This window comes from Wasmannia auropunctata, unplaced genomic scaffold, assembly GCF_000956235.1.
Source record: "Wasmannia auropunctata unplaced genomic scaffold, wasmannia.A_1.0 LD336000.1, whole genome shotgun sequence".
Lineage (NCBI taxonomy): Eukaryota > Metazoa > Arthropoda > Insecta > Hymenoptera > Formicidae > Wasmannia > Wasmannia auropunctata.
In genome coordinates this window covers 2,669,954-2,697,366 of record NW_012026890.1, presented here as the reverse complement: position 1 = coordinate 2,697,366, position 27,413 = coordinate 2,669,954, and the positions used below count along the sequence as shown (strand labels likewise).

At 42.0% G+C, this 27,413-nt stretch overlaps 1 protein-coding gene across 14 annotated transcripts in view; it reads right to left on the bottom strand.

Moving 5' to 3' along the window:
• The window catches only part of LOC105453348 (tensin-1), a 173,683-nt gene that overhangs the window by 25,182 nt on the left and 121,088 nt on the right, over nucleotides 1–27,413 (bottom strand). For 13 of the 14 annotated variants that reach the window (XM_011695211.1, XM_011695214.1, XM_011695213.1 and 10 more), the window contains 6 exons: nucleotides 20,642–20,704; nucleotides 13,976–14,197; nucleotides 13,540–13,703; nucleotides 12,871–13,020; nucleotides 9,785–10,082; nucleotides 8,548–8,785 (listed from right to left, as the gene is read on the bottom strand). In XM_011695211.1, the coding sequence (XP_011693513.1) occupies nucleotides 8,548–8,785; nucleotides 9,785–10,082; nucleotides 12,871–13,020; nucleotides 13,540–13,703; nucleotides 13,976–14,197; nucleotides 20,642–20,704 (1,135 nt within the window). Of the gene's footprint in view, nucleotides 1–8,547; nucleotides 8,786–9,784; nucleotides 10,083–12,870; nucleotides 13,021–13,539; nucleotides 13,704–13,975; nucleotides 14,198–15,356; nucleotides 15,503–20,641; nucleotides 20,705–27,413 lie in introns of those variants that run through there. The other variant, XM_011695224.1, reaches the window with a different exon arrangement.

The following is a 27,413-nucleotide window of genomic DNA, read 5'->3' as shown; positions in this document are numbered from 1 at the left end:
AGCACGCACCGTTTGCCATCGAAATGCACACACGAAACCGTTCCTTTGAAATTTCAGGTACGAGAGACGTATGTGTATATATATTCAGGACGTATGCTGACGTGTAAGATCGTACATTCGATTCGAGTACGTTACTTTCTGAGGTGCCTTTGTATAAGTGGGCCACAAGTACTTTCTCGTACTCGTTCGAATGACGGCTCTTTAAAGGCATCATATTTTTACAATTAATAATAATAAATCAAACGCACTGAACATGAAATCGGATCGTTGCGCGCGTACGTATAAATAATGGAACGCACCACTACCAAACGACGGCTCTCTCATTGACGGCTTTTATTTTGCATCACGCATACAACACCACCCCCTCGGACGGAAAACAATCGGCAAGAGAGCGTGGGCCCGTTTGATTCATGCAGCATTTCCACTCATACGCGCACCGCCGCATCGCCGTTACGCGTTGGTAAAACGTACTATGGTGCACGTGTTTCCCCGTGTGTTACGTGGAGATCGCACATGTGCACGTGTGCGCGCCTCATTCCATGGTATGGGTAATCGTTGCGTCTCTCGCGCGGAGAAACCCCTCTACTCGCGCGTCGAAGTCGGCCTCCAGTCGCCGGTCCTTCTACGGCAACTCTCGGCTCGCCGGCCGGCTACGTCGTCTTCGTCGTCTCTCTCTTTCTCTCTCTCTCTCTCTTTCTCGGCGTCGTTGATCGCACACGACGTCGGTCCCGTGCGCGCACGCACGCACACCGCCGTTATTTGGCGCGCACGAGAAAACGGTTCCCGCACTTGAGGATCGCGGGACCAAATTGACGAGCGCCTGCGATTTGTACCGCCGCGCCGCGCCGCCGCACCGCTATACGATACCGAAATTAAAGGCCGCGCGCTCGGGAAAGGCGGGCCGCGGTGCGAACCGTAGCCGCTCAAATGGCTCGCTTGGAAGATCATTAAGACGTACACACGTCAAGTGTATATACGCTCGGTAGATTTTCCGTTCCAGACAAGATTCCCCCAGAATACATTCCTCGGAGTTTCTAAACCGCTATATCCAGCATTATCACAGATGAATATTGGCCGAGCACAGGGGACCTCCGACTTTTCTCCTTTTTTTTAGCACCATTCTTGGCATTTCTTTCCCTTTTCCCATGGCTCTTTCTCACGCCTTTAATCGAGCGCCGTATATATAACGTTGGCGTTACGACGCCCGGTATAGTCGTGAATGAATGGCCGGTAATTAATAATTCATATCGTCCGTTCGGCGTTGCGCGCCGAAACCAACGGTATACGCACGTGTGGCGCAAGTGTAGGAACGACTCTTGCAAAGTGCCACCCTCACTTGCTACCGTGCGACACGCGAGTCGTAATGCGCTTCTTCGCTCAAACGAAACTCACGTACCCGCGACGCCGCGCATTCACGAACGTCGCGTGTGTATATACCAGGTGCTCGTGACGAATGCTAATGCACTAGCGCTTAGCGGCGGGACGATGACGTACGTCGACAATGAGGGAAAATTATGACGGAGGACGCAATTATCGTTAAGGGGTAATTACAATCGCGCGGATTGCGCGTTGAAATGATTGATCGCTCATATATTATGATCATCGCGCGTAGCGCCCGAATATTTGCGTCGAAATTTGCCGAGCATGAACTTACATCTCTTGACGTACGAGCTTATACGATCAATGCGTGTTGCCTTTGTCGTTGAAATTAGGCAGCTTGATTATAAAATATTTTTAGTTTTTACAAGAAATATTTTTTTAGCAGGCACTTAGCAAGTGTATAAGTACCTTTAAAATATTTATGATAATTGAATTCATCGAAATGTCTGATTATTCGCAAAACAAAAATTCCGTACTTGCAATATCAATAAAACACTTCGTCCATTGTTAAATTGGTAGATATACTATCAGGGAGTTTAGATGGAAAGAAGTTGTTTAGCAGGCACTCAATTGTGCAACATCCTATAAGCGCCAATATGTCAGAGATTTGTATCGGATGCGAGAACGTATATTCATCACATAAGATTCGTGGCACATGAGTTCCCAATCGCGCGCGCACATGTTACAGGTTGGCATGAAGCGCGCATCTCGGGCGCGCGATACGTGATTCTGCTACTGATTGCTCATCACGACGAACGGGAGCCGGAGTGCCGCGCGCGCACGGCGGGTATACATTTGCATCGCGCGGATACGCCGTGTTGAACAAGAATAGGTCGGCCTCGCGCTACCCGGTAGCCTAATAATATTAGGCGCCGGGATCATAACGCATGACGTGACACGCAATCGCCTCCGATCTGCATAAACGCGCGTGGGATGTATTTACGAATAATTGGTTCACCTGGCAGCACCATTATTACGCGTCGCTTGCTTATTTAACCATTACAGGCCACCGCCATATACGGACGGTGTTACGTTATCGCGGCATCACCTGCAACTGCGTAAAGCTTCGACAACCGATAATTAACCGCGACCGTTTAGATCACTTGATATACACGTGCATAGGTATATAAATCGTGTTCGTTTCTAAGGTATCGACGTGTCGACGTTTACATTAATAACGAGAAATTTATTGATTTTGAAAATGGTACGCGACACGATGAAATAAGATTGGGATTGACATTACGAGACGACCGTAGAAGGTCGAAATAATCGAAGCTTGTTGACATTTCGCCTCGTACATATTGGCGCTCGATATTCTAAGCGTCTGAGGTAGCGTTAAAATTTTCGCAAGATTACATAATTTTCTGAGGGGAAAAAAAAATAAATTTAAGACTGGCGTGTCTGGAATACTCTCCATATACATTACCTTAGCTTTCATTTACTTATTCTCAGGCAAGTAATTTACGATTAGACATCTATAGGAGAGGGATCCGGATGTATGGCGGGTGAACCACTGGCAGATCGCAACCACCGATTTACTGCCTCGCCGCCCGTCCGAGCGTAACGTGTCTATTTCTACTGTCGAGTAACGAAGATAGAGCGAAAAGTTGGTCGGCCACCGTCGCGGCAAGCGACGGTGTATTCCTAGGCGACCAATCTGGGACAAGGACGCGCGTGCACGATTTGTGCGTAAGATGACATGACGCATTACGCGTCCGTCTCGGTAACACGCGAATATGAGACTGGACGCCATTTACTTGTGCATCTCTTTATCAACGATCAAGAGATGCCAAGAATGATCAATTAAATCGATAGTAGAGTCGCCAGCAGGAAAGGAACGATATAAGTCTGTAGCACGTGCAGTTTCTGAACGTGAAATGTGTTATACTCAATCTATATCACTCGGTATGATACTAATCTTCTTGTGACATATCAATCATTATCTTTTCCCGTACAACTTAATTAATTCTAAGTAATTAATTAATTAATTCTGTTACATGTACTTTTTAAAATTAATAAGAATCAGATTTTAAGGTCGTAAAAATTTTAATCCCCCTCTCCGAAGATCATGACGTAGGCACGTGTACCTTTAAATTTAAAGCAATGGCTGTTCTACTTCATGCAACACAAGCATACCGGAAATTTCGGTATTGACATTTAGCCGAAGCAAAAAACGATTTCTCTTCGTACAATGGACATCGAGGTGGCAAGATAAAACTGCTGGAGGCGGCCCTGCACGGAGGAAGCTGCACAGGATTGGAGTAAACAATGGTGACGTAACAGCGGGAAGACGTACGACCGAACGACAAGACAATGGGCTCTTGTCTCTGCTTTCTGTCCTCGCTGCTCCACCTCTGTCTCTTTCTCTCGTTCCTATTAAGCGGGAGATTTTCTCTTCTTGTTTTACCGCACAATTTCTTTCGACAGCGACCAAACAAAAGATCGGAGGTCGACCCAACGGAATTTTTGAAGATCGACAAAATGCTTGTCCTCAAGAGACACACAAACGCAAAAAAAAGCTACAATCTAATACGGCTATCAGGCGCTAAAAGCTCGTCGCGTGTCAAGTGGATAACACGTGCGAGAACCAAGCGGCGTCTGTTTGCTGGTGTCCGTTACATTTCTCTCATATCTCAACAACTCATTTCTCTAATAAAATTTCTGTTTTTTTTAAATTTTGCCATAAATATTTTTATTACTTTAGTTTGCTTTTTAACAAGTTTCTTTCGCGTAATTATATAAAAAAATGATTAAATTCTATAAAAACTAATTTTTATAGAATAAGAGTTGCCTTTATATCAATAAACATATTCAATAACTGGATGGAAAAGTTATATTGAGAGAAAAGTAAAGAAATAATAATGAGATATTGCTGTTAATATTTTTTTTCTTTTCTCGACGTAGAGATTATATTTTCTATACGAATCGGAAATCACATATATTTACGGCAGCTGCCAACTATGGGGTGTTTTCTCAGATCAAGCTCAATCTACACTTTCCAAGAACCGACTTTCTCGTGACGTGGTCCGAAGGCGATTCTCGGAGCGAGAGTAGCCCGGTCAAGCCGGTTCGCCAATTTTGGATCAAAAGACTCTATCCTGCGTGAAGTGTCGCCTTAACGGTAGACCGTAAAATTAAGGTCAATCTCCAATCGTGAGTATCACAAAACGTTGAACGGATGCTTGTCGCGAAACGTTATAATATTGCGATAAAGAATATCGTGGCAAGAAGAAATGTCTCGAGAGATGAATTTTTGTATGCAGCAAATTACACGTGATTGCGAGATTTTAATAATATATAATTTATTTAATTCTAAGTCAATAACAAATTGAGAAAATGCTGTTGAAAATGTAAAGACGCTTAAAATCGCGTTTCAGTATTTGTTAGAACAATTTTAAAATCACAATAAATAAATAATAACAAGTGAAAATTCGATTAATAACACAAATAAGCGAAGAAAAGTGTTACTCGATTAAAACGAATCTCATAACAAATAAATAAATTTTAATACTCGTAGCTTAAATGTTAGTATAGAAAGAAAATAAAATTGGCTTACTCGAAACGCTCGCCACTTTCGCCACTTTGCTCACGATTCTACTGCAGTTGTCGCAACAGCGTAATTATGCGTAGCCACTAACACACGAAACCTCGTGTTTATCGAGGTAAATGATAGGAATGCCAATTTGCGCAAGAGAGAGCACTATTGATCACGGGAGAATCAGGAATCGAACTGAGACTCTCTGGCACGGTTACGTATAGAGGCGCGCGAAAACTGTTTAAGCTCTATCCCCATCCATGGCGTCTCGACGCCAAGAATAAACCCGCAGCAGACTCCCCACCACCATGAAAATCTCCTATATTGTGCCGCTTTCCATCCCTTTCCATGCGATGCAGCTTTCACGACTTTTGTTACATCCCGATCCAATGAATCTTATGTAAGGGGGCAGCTGCTTATTAATAAAGTACCTCTACTCGATTTATTATCATCCTTTCTGTCTCTCGGTCCAGTTTTCGACTACCACTTTTTCCATCTTCTAATTAAAGTGTTTTTGCTTCCAACGCGAAACATAAGCTTTTTCTCGAACGAATCGACTTTTCCTTCAACTTAAATAGGTCTGTCTCTATAGTTCTATTTCTCCGCTATACTTTGCAGTTTCTTAAACAGGTCGACCTAAGGGATCGAATACACAGACTTAGATTCGTATGAAATTACCCGGAAACATGGAAGATTCATTACATTTCCGCCTCGCTTCGCGCGTCACCCGATCAAAGGGAGTTCGAGAACTTTTTCACGCTGGTTCGTATAACTCAGCGGATCGTTAAAGCAGATCGTTCGTGCGAGCACGGTGCCAGTGGGAGACTTATGTTCTGTCGCGTGGGTGCCAACGTGTGGGCATCGCGACGCTTCCGAGTCGGGCAACTCATCTCGATCGGAGTTCGTTATACTCGATTCGTCGACGAGGGAAAAGAGGGGAGGGAGGGAAGGAAGAGGAAAATCACTTCGTGCTGGTAAAGGTTGTCTTGCGATGTTGCAAATATGTCGCCCGTTAGCTCTTTGCTTTCACCCGGCAGCGAGGAAAATCGCACAAGCGCGGTCTCGCATTAAATCATTAGACAAAGTAGCGGCGCAAATCGAAGGTTCGAAACGCCAATTGATGCGGGCGCGCCCGCCGGCGACAAATCGCTTCGATACTTGACGGCACGAGTGGGACTGTGAAACGATTTAAGTGTGATTTAGAACGTCTGAGCTCAATACGGGGACAATTAAGGGGGACGGCTTGGGAAACCGCGTGTCGCTTGTCGAGATGGTTTAGAAATCGCGACTGTCGATCGAGCTTGCTCGTGGCTGTTCATCGGCGCAGAAATGAATTCTTCATTTAGAAAAATTTCACAGCACGATTATAGTATGTACGTTCTGCTGGTATATTAAAGTTTTAATTTTTAATAAATATTTAATAAATATCCAAATATATTCATCAATCTCCGAATAATCTCCGACGGGGAGAAACTGGCACGGTAAATCCAGGCGCCGAGTTATGCGGAGGGATCTCGATAATCGATCGCGTTCTGACAACGACAGGATACACGATCTCTTTCGTTCGCGGCCCGGCTATATCGCGAGAGGTGGAATTGATTTCGGTTTGGTCACACCCTTCAGCCGGCAAATAGGGGGAGGGAGGGGGTGGATATCCGGCAGATGGGTCGCCGACGGTATTGCGGTTAAACTACCGGTATTCAATCGATTCAACCTATCCATTGATCTATTCGTCTCCCTTCGGCCACAGGGTCACGCCGCTCACGGGCACCCTCCATTTTTCTTTCTGGTCTCGTCCGCCGTCACTCTTCGTCCCGTAACAAACGGCGTCGATTTAGCATCGCCCGCAATTTGGGTCACAGCTTTATTGGATACCCACCGGCCGATCGCTAACGAAACGAATTGACTCCGAGAACGTTGGTCGTCCTGCGTTGCCGGCGCGCGCTGCGTGCTTTTGGAGGAATCATGGCGATGACGCAATCGTCACGATTAGAGCAGATATACCGAGCGGAACAAATCGCTACAGTGGACCTCCTACCGCCCTTTGCCAAGCGTGGAGAAAGTTGTCTAATGAATCTTCCATTTGATAATGAGAGAGATTTAATTAAATTAAATTGTGTATTTAGAAACATTATTAATTCAATTTAATTTTTATAGAAATAAATAGAAGAGGATTAAAAAAAATTGAATATGTTTGTTGCAATACTTTCATATCTTATATAAATTGAGGAAATTAATTTAAAAACATTTCCATTCTTTAAATATGAGAGTTTAATGAATATTTTTCATCTTTATGTAATTTTAATTTAATAAAATATGCAATGTAATGTTACTTATGTGATACTCTCGTAATTTCCATGATGCTCTCAATAAATTTGGAAAATACATTTCATATCGCGGATACTCATCGTGACAACCACCTTTACTCATCTCATCAAAAAGTCAGGCTGGGACACCAGAGAAAAGTGAAGATGTAAATAGGCAGCGACGGGGTAGAAACGCTATACTCGGAAGCGCTTAACACGATGGACCTTGCCCATCCATCGGGCCGACCTTTGATCTATTTCCAGCCGTGGAAATCGCCCCCGTCGCGATAAACCGCCATTTTCCTTCCACTTGGCAGAACATATTTCCGGCGGCGTTAGTCAGCTATTCTAAATGCACTATACTGACTGCTGCTCTTTCGTCTAGCTCGCTCCCTCCCTCCCTCGCTACGAACACTAGCCAAGTTGTATTTCTGACTAGCTCTCGGCTGTCAGATCGAGGTTAATTGGGTGCCATTACGACGAAAATTAGTACGTATTAGTCGACCGACGATGAGCTCTCCCGGTGTGGATCACGAGTCTTAGCTTTCATGATATCAATAAATTAATCGACCAACTCGCACCGTCGAATTTACAACACGAGAGACAAACTAGCGTTTCCATTTTCCAGAATCATGTTGCGAACAAGAAATATTTAATAGGAATTTATTTCTGTTGTAACATCGTGTCATATATTTAAATATCCATCGTCATTATACGTTTTATATCAGCGATTCAGAAGCAAAACATGATAACTGACGTTAACATAAACGTCAGCAATGTTATTTTATATTCGCGAGTCTCGTTTATCATATTGTATCGTCCATTGCCAAATTTTATTGGCACAATAATAGAATCCAGAAAGCAAATTTTATATGAAATTTTATATTTTGTTCAATTTATGTGCAATTTTGACACGTAGAAATCAATAACTTGTTACAAGATAATTTATTTCAAACTCGACAATCATTCAAATAGGGGAGAACGGGGCTATTCGGAACCCTCGCTATATCTCGAATATTACTGCATTACCGAATATAAGCGTCATATAACAATCATAAATGTCAGGCTAAAAAGGCACAACCTATAAGTAAAATCCAGTTTGACATTCGGTAATGCAATATTCGAGATATAGCGAGGGTTTCGAGTTGCCCCGTCCTCCCATACTAATAATCAAAAGCTAATTAAAGCTAATTAATATTTAACTACAATAAATTTAAAAAGATTTTTTAATATTGCGTATATTTTGAGAGATAAGTTGTAACTTTCCCATGTTTAAAAAAACCACGAGAATATGCCTTGTTAGAATATGAAGAAATGCGCACTCACCATCGTCGCTGATCTCGAGATTCGTGTAGCTGTCCCAATGCAGGATGGGATCGTGATGCGCCGATGCATGCGGCACGGCGGGTGTCGGCGCCGGGACTGGGCCGTCCTGACGTTTCGCGTCGGTGGCGAAGTAGAGTGTCACCACGCTGTCGGGCGGGCATCGAGGATCGTCGCAGGCGACGTCGAGCTCCGATCGCGGGAAGGAGACGACGTTCTCCGTAATTACGCACGTGTGGAACTAAGGGAACAATGGTCGTTGTGAGAATATGCGCGACGTAATCACTGATTGACAGAAACGATTTATCTTAATCAACGTCAATCACTACTATATATGTACTAACAATATGTGCGTTTCATGTTTGCAGATTCCTTGAAGGATTTGCAAGTAATTTATTCTTGCTAAAGATTTGATGGAACTCTCTGAGAGCAAAATTTTTCGAAAAAAAGTGACGCGATTTCTGATGAAAAGTATCTATGTAGGTATAAATTATTAATGTGGAATAGAAAGAGGAAGAGATCAGTTACAAGAGATTGCAAGTATGCAAATTCAAATGCTACTGTCGATTTGCATAAGACACGTTTATCACAATATCAATTAATTTAAACAAGTGCGACTTTTTTCTATACGCAAGTCTATTCGTTCCAACAAATTAAAACTTGATGCAACTTATCGCGATCGATATATTTTTTTCTATAGAGTTCATATATATCGGTTTTTATCTGCGTGTTACAGGAAAACGTTTATCTAGTTATTAATTAATCGTTACGTCATTTTCCTGAGGATGCTGTTTGCCCATCGGGCATGAAACTAATGCGCAAATTCTGATCGTCTCTTTTTTTCCCCCGAACGCGTAGATCTACTTCGTTGTCCTTGTAACTAGTTACGAATACCTTTGCATAAACTATCATTTATTCCTCTGATTTCACGTCGTGTCACTCGCATGTTACAACGCATTCATAAATGCATCATGCATGATGTATTTGTATGCGACGGATATAAACGACATAAATGAATGGGTTGGATCCATTTATGTTAATTTGTATTATTTAATATATATTCCAATGTTGTGTAATTTTATGAAAATATGCGAAATAATATTAGAGATTATAATGAAACTAAATAATAAAAATTTGTAATGATATATAAAAATATATTATTATATTATTATATGACATGTAAAAATATATTATTATATATGCACGAAATATAAATCTATTGTGTACATTGCTTTCTTACCTGGAGGGAAAACATGACCTCTCGAGTCTGCTTCGAGTATACCCTATGGTAGCACTTGACCAAGATGTCGCCCCTCAGTCGAAGTCCGCCGAGATTAACTGTAAATTCGCGCGCGTTCGTCACCGAGTACAGATCCGATGTGTAAACCGGCGTAAGTCCTTCGTATACTTTAAGAAAGGCTCGACAGCCCGTCGGCTCAAAGAGCGGCACTCCGAGGACTGTCAGGTGGGTCAGGTACAATGGCGACTGGCTGATTCTCAAAGAGCCTGACAGCAGCCCGCTGAAGTACTCGATGTACCTGGAAAATCCAGGGGCTTCCGTTATTATACTTGACATCAAAAAAATAAGTACGCTATTGCACTTTTAATCTTAAATCCAATTCCTAATCCCCGATCAGACGGTTTGAAGGATTAAAGATGAATATCATAAATAATGAACGATAAAACGATGAGAGGTCTTATACCTTCAAGGTGTGAGAGGCGATCTTCCTGGCACGATCGACGATTGCAAAGCGAAAAAGAAAAAACACGAAGGGGCAAATTTCTCTCAAGTCGCAAATGCGCGCATGCATGAGGAACATGATGAATGGGATTGATGGTTCGGCCAATGGAAGCCTCGGCCCGTGACACGAAGAGGTGTGCATGTCGGACGAGCGCATGCAGATAGGAGTATACGTGCCACTAACGTTCGACATCATTCGTCGCAAGAGATCTCTCGGAGGCAGGCTAGGTAATGGTTTCATACGCTCGCGCGCGCGAGAGCGCAGCTACGCTAACGACATGCTAATGCTCGCGGCTCGCGGAATTAATGGAGGAACTCCGGTAGGCAGGACCGGAGGGAGCGCGCGAGGACCACGAAGAGAGGAGGCGATATGACAAGCGAGAAGAAGAAGAAGAAGAAAAAGAAGAAGCGGCGAGGAAGTCGCTATACGTACGCGGGCACACCTCGGTCGCGGCTCATTACGATCATTATGAATGCGTACGGCGACGCGGATGACAAGGACGACGATAAGGACGATGATGACGGTAATGATACGGCGGTCGTGGCTCCGACGGGGTCGATGGCGCGTAATACGCGCGATAAACTGCCGGATGGGTTGCGTTTGTTTCGTTAAATGGAACCGGTTGATCGAACCGCGAGCATAAATCACGCGAGGAACGGAAACGTTCGTAAAAAAGAGAGAAAAAGAACGATGATTGGATCGTTAAAATTGAAAAACAAAAAAAAATTTAATGTAATTATTTAATTGCGTAATTATTCGAACATCTTATTCGTATGATCAATTCAAAAAATAATTAATCGTAATAAAAATCCAGTAAATGGTTCGGATCCTTTAGCGCAGTTAGTTATATAAGTAGTAGTATAAGAGCAATTATTCTTATTCGAATAATTGGACAAATGATTACATAAAATACGTAATTTCAATAATTTGACGTCAATATTTATATCCCAGACTAAACATTTTTATAATTAATTCTAAAAACAATTATCGATATCGTTTACGCGGTAAGTGACATTATAATTTAACGTCATTACACATATCCAAATGATTATTCAAATGACTACGATATCTCTATTTTTGAATCACATACGAAACGGTAAATAAGATCATCCTCGTGAGCTTATCGATGCATTTTAATTTTTTACGCAAGCAAAAAAGAAGCTTTTTCCCTCAATCAGGTTGCATTTAAGTCGGAAAATATTACGACGGCTATAAGTGCGAACGAGATTAAAAGGGACAGCCGCACGCAGGCCCGACCGCGTTTCATTACGGTCATTATGAATGCATACGACGACACGGCGATGAAGTAAACGATAAGGCTGCCGATGATGATGATGACGACGATGAGAGCTCGCTATCTTTAGATCAATGGTTCGTAGTACGCGCGAATAGAACCGGCTGACAGTAAGATCTCTCCAACAACAAGAACGTTAAGTGCGGCAACACGGCCGATCATTTTATTTTGTTGCTGCCATCTTACCGCGCGATCTTATTCCCTCGCCGCGGTAAATGTTGTAATCACGGTGTGAACGAAGTGCTTACGGTGTTGCAATTTTAAAAGTCGTCGTCGCCGTCGTCGTCGATGCTATTCCCGCGAAGTTCTGAGGAATCCCGAACGAATTTCCGGAAACCATTATGGAGGAATGATCGGATAGGATAGGCATCGGCATGATTAATGGCGGCACGAGGAACACGAAGGATGGCAGAAAACGAGCAAGGATGATTGAAGATGATGACGACTAGATAATGAGGACTCGACATTTCAGAGGTCGGTGGTGCGTAGAACGGATAACAAATAGGATAGCGAGGATGGTTACTCAAGGACGTAGAGTGTCCTTCTTAATAGGATCGCCATAGTAATAAATGTGGACCAGTTATACGCTCCTGCTTCCTGCGCTATATAAATTTGAAGAAATTGCATGACTTCCGTGATAAACGTCAAATACGTCGTTGATAGAAATGACCACCTCCGTATGTAAATTTAAGTATACGTCTCACTTATATCCATTTTATTTAATTCAGAATTAATAAATAGCTTTCAGCTCTCAAAGAAAGAAAAAGATATAGATGCACAAAAGCTAAAGAATTTATTTAATATTGGTGCATTATTGTAAATCATTGTCTCAGTTTTTAAAGTCACAAAATATTATACCTATATACGTTAAGAAAAGCATTTCCAATATTCATATCTTAAAATCAGACAATCGCATGAGTAAAATAAGACAAGGGAGATTATATTTGTGAAACGCCAGGTGCAATCAGTCAATCAAATATCGTAAAATGAATTTATGAAGTATAAGATTTTCCGGCGCGATCAATTGCCTGTCATTAAAAGTGTCGATGAGTATTAAAATAAATCGCGGGAACGAGATTATATATCGAGCGCGGTTAAGACAGGAATTAAGAAATAATAAACCTATGGACATTTTTTGCGACGGATGTGCACGCGCTCGTAAACGATTTTACGACGCCGTCTGAATTATATCCCGAGTGCAAATGCGATAGAATGAGATTTAACGTCGTACGTCAACAGGTAAGGTAGATATACGCATGCGACTTTCTCTCCCTCTTTCGCTCTCGTTACCTTCGATGCGACGGAACCTGCAGCGATCCGATCTTGTCGTCGAGGAACCTTCTCATGGCGAACCTGTCCAACGCTTGATCGCGTCCCCCGCAGATGCTGCTGTAGTTCATATAAGCGGACACTGCCACACCCAGCCGCTCCTTGCCGCCCCTGAAGAGAACGATAACGTTAACTTGGTTGCCCGCGAACGTGCGCGCAATGTCGGATACCTTCTCCGCAATAAGTGGATAAGGTAGGATACGAAAAGATTTCGCCGCCGGCCGATCGCGGTCTAATGACGTTATTATTCACGATGAATGGAAATGACTAACGGGAAGTTACGGGCGCGGAGTTTCGAGGGGGCGGTGAACGTATACCGCGGCAAAATTACGGCTTTTGCGGACGATCACTTGAACACTGGCCGTTCCACAAAAACCAGGTCACGAATGCGTACGAATGTGCGTACGCGAAGAGCCTTGCGCTCATAACTCGTATCTCTCAAAAACGATTTTTTTTTTCGGCTTGTGAAGGATTCGTCTAGCATGAATTTTTTTTTCGAGATACAAATAGAAGTATTAAGTGTTTAAAATCACTCGTAATTTAAATTGTAAATTAGCTAATTAGCTTTTTCGCTCGTATTTATTATAAGGAATCGAAAGATAAATTATACAATATTTGAAGCCAGCTCACCTGGCATGCAGGACAACGACGCGATTAGAAGCGCCGTTTAGCCAGGAGTCCAGCTCCTTGCAGAGAGCACACAGTCTCTCCAAACTTGGCGCTAATCCCTGCGGCCATCCGACTTCCCTCGTATTTGGCTCGCCGGGTCGGCCGGGCGATGACAAGTTAAAGATCTGAAAGCCCAGGATATCCACAACACTTTACGACAATTGCAAAAATATACATAGAGTAGAAATTGTATAAAAAACACAACTTTATATAATCTCATTTTATTTTTTAAATTATAATTTATTGTATTATATCTGCATAAAAGGGACCAATTTTACATGAATTGTAATATTCACGAGTGCAAAAAATTATTAAGAGCAAATTGCGAAATGTATAACGCTTTCTTATTTTTATTTCGAGAGAAAGTGCAGCGAAGAGCTATGATTTGAATTCTCACCATGTAATTATCGGCATGCTTCCCGCGCAGAAGGGTCGTGGCATGTTCGAGGACACCCTGGGCATCCTCTCTGTACCAAAGGGCGATGATCCTCTCGGTGACGTAACAGAGCTCCATTACCTCCGTCACGCGACCTCCGCCCTTTCCCGGTCCCGTCATCGTTGAATCCGCGCCGACACCCGGCGTCCTCGCAGGTGTTGACACCAATGCTGATGTCTGCACCTGTAATTTGATGATTTACTTGAATATAGCAAATAAAAGATTTATAGAATTTTGAGTATATTATATATTAATGTAGAAAATGTAAAAAAAAAATAATTTAAATTTGTAGTAACTACATATACATAAATACAAGAAAATAATCTGCTTTAGAAAAATATTTGTCTGTAAGGGTGATTAAAAAATTGCAGTACCAGATTATCGTTAAAAAAAATCATGTCTAAAAATAATAATATTATTTAATTTCTTTCACATTGCCATTAATTATATATTGCGTTTATATAAATTGAGATTTATTTCTATGACGAAATTCGTTACTCATATCGAACGGAATTTTTTAAATTCGTTTCAGAGAGAATCTTTTAGTGGCTCTATTTCACTGAATTTTATCCGGAAACTTTTCCGTAAGATTCGTCTCTGATTGCCGCAAAACTTAGTTTTCTCATAAAACAATATCATGTCAGACAATCAAATTTTCTTCGTGGAGATAGATCTGCTTGATGAGACTTTATTTCTTTAGTTTTCATCTACGCGCGCGAATTCATTTAATCTTTCATTATTTTCTTCCTAATAGATTCGATGGACATACAATGTAGATAAATAAATTGTAATAATAAACTTTTTTAAATAATGTAGATAAGAAATATCTCTATATAACAGTTGAAATGTAAAGCACATAAAGCGTATACTTCAAAAAAGTTTGTTATATTTCAAAATTTGTTACTCTACACACTCAAACAGTTTGCTCGATATCCTTAATTCAAAATGCAAATTTTGAAATATTAAGTATTCTTAATTTAAATAATGTAGATAAGAAATATCTCTAACAGTTGAAATGTAGAACACAAAGCGTATACTTCAAAAAAATGTTTGTTATATTTAAAAATTTGTTACACGTACTACACACTCAATAAACAGTTTGCTCAATATCATTAATTTAAAATGTAAATTTTGAAATATTAAATATTCTCCAGATTTATAATCAAAACAGTTTTCGAACGATCTACGTCGCATTTATCTAACGCACTTCCACTGCAATTAGTACAATTGCGCACCAATCACTATCTTAACTTTAATCTCAGATACATGAATAATTGATAACTCGGCGAGGATTTACGGTAAATCCTGCATCGTCGACTCGCTACATGGAGTTTCTATCCACCTTCGAGAATTTCGGCGCGTAGACGATCCTGACGACGGTCTTCTCCGTCATGGCGATGTCCTTAACGGAGGACACGCTATCGCGGGGTAGATCGACATGTAATCCCGGCGCTTTAACGGGAACGCAGCGTTCTCGTCCCGCCGCGAGAAACGAGGACGCGGAGATATGAACGGCGCGACGTGTTCCTCGCCGCGGAACGATACACTGCCGGGTATTATGTTTCGCCTGGTTCTACTGAAGATACGCAGGAATATCCAGTGGCTAGTCGGCGGTTTTGTCAGATAATCGCGCCGCCTTCTGTCATGTCTGACGTATGCTGGCTCGCGTGCTCCAGGGCCGGGCTCGCCGTCATCATCGTCATCATTCCGCGACGTTTATTTGCGTATCGTGATCCAAGATGTGCGCCATCAAATAGATTTTCGATACCGCCGTGTTCAAGCGGCTGCGTTATACGATTAATTGATGAACACAAGTTTTCAGCTCGCTATAAGAATTGATTGCGTTGCGATGTCGCTTTTTTGAAAATTTTGGGAGACGAGCAACTCTGCTACATTTAATAATACTTTATTTCTTACGATACGCCATTTCAAGGCCATTTTACGCTCCTCGCGATAGAGACCATAAATATCTTTTTGTTAATTCTATATTATGTGAGTTTATAGAAATTAGAAATATTCCGAACTGAGGCAACTTTTAATGACAGGTCTCTTTCTCTGACAATAAACTTCTCCTCAGTTTCTTCAGTCAGTTCCTTAATCTACTATAAATTATTCAAAACAAAGAAGAACAGCACAGCCAGGTCTTGTTACGAACTTCTCGATTTTACTTTAACGCGAAACGAGCTTCTTGCCCCGAACGCTGCACTGAAGCGGCCCTGAACGTGGATGGGAGAACTCGCTCGCGCGTGGACGCGTGATGTAACGAATTCGTGCAGGTAGCGTGACTTCGATTCCCACCAAATAGTCACGCCATTCGCACTGCCAGTCGAGACGCGGTCGGTGCTAGATCGTCTTAATTACGATGCACGGAACGCTCCGGGAAACGCGCGCGCGTCGCGGATAGAAGGCATTGCAGTGTGCGCGGATGATTTGTCGCGGGGAACGTGCGAAAATTACACGGCGGAGTTGGCGCGCAAACGAGCCGGATGTAAGCTGCGTTTTTGCCACGGTTGCTGCGGTTTCTTCCACGCCGGACACACTACATCGTCCGGCGGCGAACAGGACCTCGTCGGTTGGCCGAGAGTCATTTATAGGGCCTCAACGATCGTGTACCGTCGCCCGTTTGAGATACACTCCGTTATTGATGGCGCTTGTTAAAATTATTCGCGTGATTTATACCGGATTATGCAGTCATACGTTGCTTGTGTTTATCTGCCTTCAAGCACTCTCTCTCTCTCTCTCTCTCTCTCTCTCTCTCTCTCTCTCTTTCTCTTTCTCGTCTCTTGCGGAATTTTATCAGAATAATAATTCTCTGGCTCAACAGACGTTATTCCGTTTACGTTTGACAAGTTGGCCTTTTCGTATTAATGCGCGCGTAATTTCCAACTGTATTCAACAATCCTCTGGCTGGTCCCCCTAAGCGGGTAAAGCCTTTGTGTACCGGACTATAGTATTATAACTAATTACGACGGTAGAACCGAAACGCCGCCGGTGGAGTACATACATATATATACGTATGTCATTCTGTGTACTCGCGTAATGTAATTATGTTATCCTATCTAATCCTACATAATCTGAGTCCACGAATAAATCTGTATGATACTAAAATAGGAGATATAATGAAAAGAAACTTTCTAAACGCGCCTCACGTTTTTGGATAAGCGAGCGTGCGAGCAATTTATATCCGTAACAAACGTATAGTTGAAAGGCGAAAGGAGCAAGGTGAGGAACGGCGTCTCGCTCGACTCGCGTCTCGCTGGGCTCGCGTCTGAGTTTCAGAAATATAAAGGGCCGCGCTAACAATGAACCGGGTGCCGCGCCGCGGCGAAGAAAGCAGAATGAGCCGGGCGAGAGAACAAGAGCGAGGCGGCCACCTCTAAAAATACTTGGTTTTATGGGGATCATAACGCCGCGAGTTCGTTTTCACGCGCGGGGCGTGCAGCCAGGCCTATACTACCCACCCGCTCATAAATCCCTTCGGCCGTTAGGCCTCACGTGTGAAATTGCTATTACGTAGCGGTCCTACCGCAGCTGTCGCTATAAGGTGTGCGTGTACCCCCGCGTGAGCCTTACGGTGTTTCACACCCGATAGTCGGATCGGGGGCGAGGCAAGCCTTCCCCCGGCTAAGTGGAAGTCGCGAAACGAGGATATTGCCTGCCGTCTGTCAGGCGTCGGCGAAAACAAGTTGTAACAGCGCGTCGCTGGCTCGAGATTAAAGTTTCATAATGGATGAATTATTAAAATTGAGAAACTCGACGATATTGTGGAATTCAACGGTGGCGGCAGAGTGGAGTGGAATGAGGATCACCCCGGGAATGGAAAGCCTGCTTTTGAAAATTACGAAAGCCCCCACCAAATATAACGGAAATGATTATTTACGTACAAAAACACATTATTTCACATTTCCCAAATATCCTTGATTTCTCATTTTTCACTGCTTTTGTTTTGAAGACCTCTAGATATTTTATTTCATTAGCAGGATCGAATTTAAAAATTTTTATTAAAAATATAAAAAAATGTGAAGGATATACATACCCCAAAACAAGATTTTATGGGGATATAAAGTTACATGAGGGTATAAAGTTCCTTAAGGGGCTATATCGCCGCCGACATTAATTCTACGCGATTATGGAAGCAAGAAAGCTCGATGCACGTAATGAGCCTCGTCACTAATGTCAATTAACGTTAATCTACCTAATTGTTCGCGGTTAATTTCTAATTAATTGAAAGTATAACGTTCGAATGAGTGGGCATAATCTTAATCGACTATACGTGTAAAGACTGATAATGGTGATCGGCTCGATTATTCTCTCTATTCTTATTATTTCATTTTATTATTTAGGATTATAAATTGACAAAAGTCGTACCTATGTCACACCGCGAAAGAATTGTCATCGCAATTGATTGACGATCATAGAGAAAGTTAGTTTAAAACAAAACAAAACAGAAAGTGATGATTTAAATCGTACGTTGTTGAATTTTTTAAACTTTTCGTACTTTTTATTTTTGAAAAATATTACCAATACGTGTTATTTTTAGGCGCGAGCTTTTTTCAGGACGAGTAAAAATACGATGCGAGTATATGAACAAAAATAACCGATAAAATTCCTCAATGTCGCGAGAAATAAGAACGAACGCGATAACAGCTGCGCAACAGTTTTTACCGTACGCTAATTGCTATTCCGCATAATTATCACTGCTTCCAAGCGCGCCTCACCTTCACTATTCTTTGCGCGGCCTATAACTGCGTTGTAATCGTGAGTGCATGATTTCCGGAACGAAACTGGGCGATTAATTAACATGGTTGAGAAACTTAATGTTGATGATTTTTCTCCAAAAGACGTCATTAAATATAAATGTTGAATGTCCTTGTATTAAAAATATAACCAATAATAAGCAAATAATATTAAAAAATACATATATAATTATATGGAAAAGATTCAATACAGATTGCATTAATATAAAAATATATATCGTGCATTAATATCCTACATTATACAAACAAAAAACATTTTATTTCAATATTTTACAAGGTGTAATCATATACAAGATCTTACTGTAAAAGTCCGTAACTTTCTACATATTACGCGCGAAAATAGCGGCACGACCGATCGCTGTCGTCGCTCCTTCTGCATATATTTCCACGGTAATAGCGGTGTGGTCCGCACACGAATAAGTGCGGGGTTTCGCGAATATATTATCCATCTGACGTCAACACGCACCGGGTTATCGCGACGGTACATCGCGGCCGATACCGACCAGCCGTATAATGCGCCGCCTTATTGCCATTTTAGCGCATAATTTTCCGCGGCACCGTCATTTACGCGCCTAGGAAATGCCACCCGCGACAGCGCGAGACGTCGGAATTTCAGAAATACCTCTCGTTCCTCCTGTCCCGAATTCTGAATTGATCGAAAGGCTGGAAATTAAATGAGAAATTACGTCGCTATTACTTTCCTTGATTTCTAAAGAAACCTCTCGGCTTGGCAGATAAATGTCACGCGCAGTGATTTACAGAATCGATTTGCGGATAGTAAATAAACTCGGGAAATATATCGGCCGGTTGCGAGAGCAAAAGAGAGTAATTAGCGTACTGATTACTGGTCGGATATTAGTATTCCCTCTCCGCCACGCGCCAATAGAAAGTTATTCGACTGACGTTGTAAGTGGCGGTTTGTGTAACGTGTGTCTCATTTTGATCCGCGCAATTACGGCTATCATGGATTTTAGTCGAGCCGCGATTTAATGCGATATCCCAGATTAAATTGCCGCGGCGCAATTAAATCTTTCGCATCGCTTATTTTTTGTTACAGAATTCCACATTCCGCGTGTGTGTGAGAGCCGAAAGCGCGGCCGATAGGCGGCCGGGCACCTATAGCGATAATTCTATTTTAATGTCGCGGCACGAGTAACGAGCTGCTGACGTAGAGCTTCCGGTGCGTGAAAAAAAAAAGGATAGCTTAAAGAGATTCATTTCCATTTGAATACGGCGAAAGCATTCGTCTGAGTTCAGCGTTTCGGTAAGGTCATACACGTGCCCTCCAGTTTCTGCATTTTGAAAGCGAGTGCTCGACAGGCCGGACGAACGACAACAACGTCGAGTCGTCGTCGTTGTCGTCGTCGGGAATGATTTCGTGCAATTTGTATAGCGAAAATGTTATCTGACAGGACAAGCAGAGTCCCGACGAGATGGCAAAAGTCATACATCTCGAATGCAAATGCAGCTTTTGCCTCTGTACGCCTCTTACGGAATAAATAAAGGCACTTATGTACGACATAAGTAGAGAACCGGTCGCTCGCGCGTGTATCGTTATATTAAATATTTAAAGAGGCGAGTTGGCGATGAATCGCGAGCTTTCATTGATGACGATAAACTGCGCGGATAAGATAAAAAGCCTTTGACTTGCCAGAAGATCTCTTTTGATCATCAATCTTCTGTTTTTACTATATCGTATCAGAATTTAATAATATAATTATCTAATATGTATTCGATAATTTTTAATTGCTGCTATTAATTAATTTGTCTGATCTTAAATAATTTTATATGACTGAAATATATTATAACAGTTGTGAATTATATAAACGCAATGAGTAAGTAATTTTCAGGAAGAAGTACAAATACTTACTTGCTGTTTACTTCTCGCGATGTTGTTAACGTTTTTCGGTTGTGATTCGTAGCCGCCATTGTGCTGTAATCAAAAATGGAAAGCAGTTAATTAACACGTATAACGTATAAGAATATATTACGTGTTATATATCTTCATATAATTAAGATTTAAAGAGACAAAAACATCATTGTTATTCAACATCAATAAAAAAAAATTGTTTTATGTAAAAATGCCACGCTAGTATTTCAGTGTATTCTATGATCGAGGAAACAGATAATAGCGCGTCGTCTTATTAGGACTCGTCTTATTAACTTTCTATTCGGTGCGTAAAAAATACTATTACTCTCTTCATGGGCGTTGTCCCAAGAGAAGTAGGTGACATTATTGTCCATTGTTTCGAAATTAATGTTATACGATAAGCTGTTCCCATTGTCGGTTCCATTATTGCAAGAAAAATTATGCAACGACAGGTGCTGTAGTATCGTATTTTGTGTTCGATATTCCTAAAAAAACGGTTGCATAGTCGGCATCGATTGGAACCTGTCAAAAACCTATTAAATATCATGTATCGGTTGCGAGTGGTTGCGCTACGATGCACATGCGATACTTCACAGTTATATAAGAGAAGAAATAAATAGAGCTTGAAAAAAGGAGCGTTTTATATTAAAATTTTCTAATATCATTAAAAAAAACTATAATTGAAAGCTTATTCAAGAAATAAAAGGTTGTGCCTAAATATGTCTAATAATAGCACCGCTTAAAAAAAATTTTTATAGATTTATATTTATAGATTTAATATTTGTAGAATTAACATTTATACGATAACGCTATCTAATCTATTTTTATCAATATTTTCGGATAGCACAGCGTTCCAATGACGTTCTGTCAAATTTTTGCTAAACAGAAATCACAGCGCTGAAGAATCTGTACACGATTATGTCATGCTAATTGATTCACACGTCGCGCAGGCATGCATGCACAACTCGCACGCACCTCGCTCTCTATATGAAGGGCAGTGTGCCAGACGGTAAAGGCGATGCGATGCAGAAGTGTCTCCGTTTCCTCCCGCAGTGGCGTCTCGACTTCGTTAAAATTGTTGTTCGCCGTATCCTGCCGAGTGTCGCCGCAACGGCAGCAATTCGCTCGCAGCCAGGCGCGCGATAACGAGCTGCTGTTCGAACTCGTCATCGGTGCACAAGATCGTGCTCCGTGTGGCCTTTATGCAGTTCGTAATTTCCATATATCGTCCATTAGGCAAATAGCGTCGGCATTCGATCACTCAAACGTCCAGACAATAATAATAACGCAAATGATATTTCGCATCAATCGTGAGAAGTTTCTCGAACAGCTTCATCGGAGGTTCTTTGTAACTTCCTGTATCTTTGTGACTCTCTTTCTTCTGTGTGATCTCCCGACAATTTTCTCGAGCAGCTAGCTATGCTGCTCGATATCATTGTCTTCAATCAGAAAAATCATAAATTCTTCCACCAATAATAAACGTCAATATTTATTTTAAAAAATTAACAAAATCCAGCGCGATCGATTGGGCTTATCCCAAAAGGCCTTTCACACTCATGAGATTTCTAATCTTAATTGCTTTATAATTAGTAACACAGGCTTTTCCAGATGTCCCGCGCCACGTGTGCCAACGTGGGCGCGCCATGCTCTTTTCGTTGCACCGGGCACCGCCTCTTCTTCTTCCTCCTTTTTCCCTCCTCCGCGAAAAACCGCGCCGCTTGCCAAACGATTTTCTCTGATACGGCGCAGATCATCGACCGTCGCCTTCCAGGTCAAGTGTCGTACAAATGTAACACGATTTGCCCCTTTTTGATCACGCAAATCAAAATATTTTACCTTTATTGCATCAGATCAAGGGTACTTTATCGTTACTCACTACTACTGTTTGAGCACTTTTGTATTTTGTACTATAAATATACCTGTGCACGTCGTATACATATATCGTGTGAGGTGTTCACTGTGTAGGTCGTATTTATATAGCAATTAAATCTATGTATTTTACTGAGCTTCTCTAAATTTTTGATTATAGATCTGTCTCACATAACATTAATATATAGATATAACAGGTATATATTAAATATTATAGAAATCTTTTATATGTATCCTCTTATCGTCTATGACAACGTAGAACGTAAATTCTATTCACCCCTATTGCTTTAGCTTGCACTTTCTGACTGCACTGCCATTTGTTTCGTTGTAACATTTGCAATGTTGCGTCGCACGTTTTAATGGCTCAATCTTTTAATATTTCACAGTTTAATCTCTTATCAGCTCGACACGCGAACGACGCATACACTTGTCACGACGTAAAGCGCGTAGCCTTCGAAGCGCCGTACGCAACCACGCCGCATGATCGCAGCGCGATCCCACCCTACCGGGCGCGCCAATCAATTCACCTGCCGCGGCTCCGGCTCGCAGGTGTGCGCTCAAGGTCATTCGCGTTTCAAGGTACGCACCCTCTCGTGGTCACGCTCGATTTATCGAGCGTTTCTCTCACTTGTGAGCCACTTCTCGCGCACAGCTCGAGATATTACCGCCGCTTGTCCGGCTCTGTCCTCGGGTTCCCTTCGTGGCCGAAGGCTTCAACACGAGTAATCTACGACGACACGCTTGAATTGATGAGGACGAGAGAAAGAGAGAGAGAGAGAGAGAGTTTTGGTCTTATCACGCGACCTGGGCCAACCGGGACGAACGTCTGCGCCGCACGGGAGCCGCCCCGGCGCTGCGGGTGTACACAGAGGGTTGAAAGCCTGCATCTCCCCCGGCAGGCCCGGATGGTCCATGGCGGGGTGGCACGGAGGGGGAGAGGGGGTGAAAGAACTTGACACGTAACCATGGCGACCGTAGCCGGCGTTGCGATGCTACGCAGGCCCGATCCTGCGCCGCGCGCGCGGGATCCTCGAGCGTGTGAACTTCCGGCGCAAGCCGGTATATAGGGATGACACCTCCGAGTGGCTGAACCGCCACTCCCTTGAAATATAATTAGGCCACGTTGCCTCGCGCGGAATTCACTCGGTGGACGGAACCTCGAAATATTCACGTGAGCCGAGCGAGAAGCGGACCGCAGATCGGTCTCCCGGTGAATGGGACTTTGATGATGCGGGCTTATGAAATTTATCTTAACGTCTAAATTACCCGCTGTCGCAATGTCGACGTAACGCTATGTAACGTAGTCTGTGCGCTGAAAGATATCCTGTGTTATTTCACTAACATCTCGATTGTGCAATCTGTTCTACAAATAAATCGCGACAGCATTTTAATTTCAATTAAAACAATGCCTCAGCACAAATTCATTACAGTGTGCAGTGTGAGTATCAAATACTGTTCGCAAACTTCGGGAATTTTTATCGTCCAATTATAGAAATCGATCTTTCCCTAATGGCTTTTCCTAAGAAACTTTCTTCCTCGTTTAATGGAACGAGAAATTAAATGTATTTCGATCTATTTGCAAAGTTTTACCTTGCTCCTATATGACGTTATCGATACGTTACTTTAGGTTGCCGCGTGCGTCTCCATCGCGCGGTCGCATCGATAAGGAAAAGCACAGCCGAGTGGGTCGAGTGTGCCACTCCCATGGAATACAATTAGGCCACCTGGTGATATACACGCTATTTTCTCCAACGCCATTTACCTTGCACATAGATCTACATTTTACGCGTAACGCGCGGACGCGCGCTTGAACTTGCTAATTTGTAGCTCGGCAGGGAGATCGTAGAGAATGAGATTCGCGTTGCGATGTTGCGGATGCAATTTTTAATGTGTTTCTAACAAGATTTTCATTTCGGATGATGAAATAGCTTGGCGAGAGAGCGTGTCGTGACACGTGCGAAATGACTTCGCGTACTTGACATACCGCACCCTTTCGATGTAATTAGGTCAAGCTTTTAAAATTAAAACTCTTAATAACGTGTTTTTAACGTGTTTTTGAGGGGAATCTCACGCCAACTTGAAAAAAAAAAAAATAAGATTACACATTAATTTTTCTTTCATCATCTATATTTTCTGATAATATTGCAAGAATTATTTAAATATAATACAACAACCCATTTCTAAAATTCTCATTATATATAAAAAAAGAAAAATTCAATAATCATATAATCAGACGAATTTCATAAATTAAGGCGTTGAAATTTTGCTTCACGATAATTTGCAAGTCAGTGCTGTTTTAATATTGCCGTATCTGCACTTCGTCGCGGCCTTCTAAGAAAACCGTTTAAAGGCTTTTGTGGCAATTCGTCTGCCTTGACGTAACACGTTAATTTCCAAGCGAAAGAAATACGGCGACATTTTATGACAAGATAAATCGCATAAAGAGGAATTATCGCCTTATAGGCCTTCGTAGGTGAGACACGTTTTACCAGGACTAGGTAACTGGATAAACACAAGGATGTCCTTGGCGGGAGATCGCAGGTGGAATATATCGCCGGCCGTCTCTGCCGGCGAGATTTCGTCTGGATTGCGAAAACTGTGCGATTACTAAATCCGCCGCGTAAAAATGCGAATAGCGTGGCTCCGGCTATAAAAAAAACGGCGGATAGGGTCCTCTTCGCTTAAATTTACATTCGTGAATAGTGAATTATGGAGATGCGATATAAATCATGGTATTTTTAGATTTCGTTGAAAGCAGTAGCTATGGTGCACACAAAATTGCGGCGTGTTATTGATAAACGCATCTAAAATGTTGCAGTTTACAAGATTAAAACGAAGATAACATCGCCAATTCAACACAAATAATGTTGCGCAAATCATTATTATAGAAACGGTAATAAGCACGAAATCCATCGAGTTTTAATGGCTTAAAATATGTTCCTGCCAACTAAATCGCTAATTAATGCGCGCAATGCGTTTGATCGGAAACGATGCGTTTTACTGTCGAACAGAAAAATCGACGGTTCAACTACGCGCGGTGAATCCAATCATTAAATAGGATTACCGACGATATCTACTATCATTTCTCATGATAATCCAAACGAATTTATCGTCAAATTTATTAGCGTATATGTGATTTGTCGTAAGATTCACATATCAAGCTTAATAAATTGAGTAAAAAGAAACGCATATGAATTTCTGCAATATTAATACTCTTTCATGTATATTTTATACGATTCAAATTTAATTTACAGATATATTTGATTTGCAATAAAGGTCATGTTTTAAAAAGGAGTTTGACGTCATACTTTTTAGTACTTCGCAATTCATTTTCAGAATTAATTGGTTTACGATGTTTCACAAGAAACTTTTCTCTTGTACACATATATGCTCCGTAAAACACTAGTCTAAAAATACTTGCTGTGATTACGCATGCATTAAATCGAATACATAACTAATCTCGGTCGGATCAATTAAAACTGATAACGGCAATCTGATCAAAGACTAAAATAAAACGACACATAGGGAGAGGCTAATAATACTGAATGGCGCGTATGATAACGCGGGACCTTTGCACCAATGATATACGGAACATCGTCACGGAAATCGGCAGCAATTCCAATATCAACGGAAAAAAAGATAATTATTCTTAATGGCGTCGATAATAAATATGACTTATCCGTGTACGATATCCGTTTAGTTCGGAACACGAAGATCAGCGTGACGCTCGTTTAGAAGCGAGTCGGTATCTCGCGCGAGGGGGTATCTCGACGGGGTATCCGATTGGCTAATCCTTACTTAATTGACTTATGCCACGTAATCGAGCGTCACGATCGCGAGTCGCATTGGGGATCAATTGGAGCGCAGCTGCGGAGGGCCCGGATTCCGGGTAGCTCTTGCACAGCGAATGGATCGTGACGCTGGAATGAGGAAAGAGCGGGAATGACAATGGTGCTCGGTATAGTCATGCCGTATTACGTTAGCGGATGTGTGGCAAGACGCCGATTGGAAGTGCGGAATGCAAATTCCGATCGGCAATCATTATCAACCGTCGTATTCCTATATGCAAATGATGCTTACTTGATGCTTACTCACAAGCGCAATAACTGGCGCAGCAAGCATTCTGTCTCGTAAAAAAAAAGATATAATACTGAAAAACTCAACGATCAGAGGTTTACCTCTAAACTTCTCAATCTATCGTTAACTCCTTAATGACTACTTAATGAAATAAATTAATTTTTTATTTTCGTTGCATTTCAAGAAGATTTTAATTCAAGGCTTAGTTGCTCAGTTATTTTTGGTATAAGCCAGAAGTTGCGAGAGAACAGCTAAAGCCCTGTCAGATTTCCATCGCAGGTAAACCATCTTAGGAAACATCGTCTCGAAACGCGGGATACAACGCTGAATTTTAATACAAATGAAACCATCCCGCGTCTTGGTCCGCTGAAAATGATACTTATATAACCTCAAGTCAAAGTGCTTCAAAGTTAGAGAGAGTCGGATCGATCGAGAAGTCGAGGTCATAGAGCTATCACGTGAAATGACTTCGGTTCTCCAATTTCTCCGACGGCATTTTGCCGAGAATCTCTTAAGATTAGATACACGGGGCGTTTCGTAAGATCCGTTTTCAGTCCATCAATATCGGAGCACCTAATATCGAGAGGAGACAACCTTTGCAACATCAATGTCGACCCCGGTATGAAAGCCTTGTGGCGACACGTGACGTGACGGGACGTGTGGACACGAGCATACACATGCACGCATACATACACGCATTTATGCACCGTGCATGTTGCACGACGCTGGCTTAATGGCTGACGATTACGTAAAGTCAGGTTTTTACCCGTGTTTGCGGCGTTCTCTGGGAAATATGCGTTTTACTTCTCTCTCTCCCCTTCCCTCT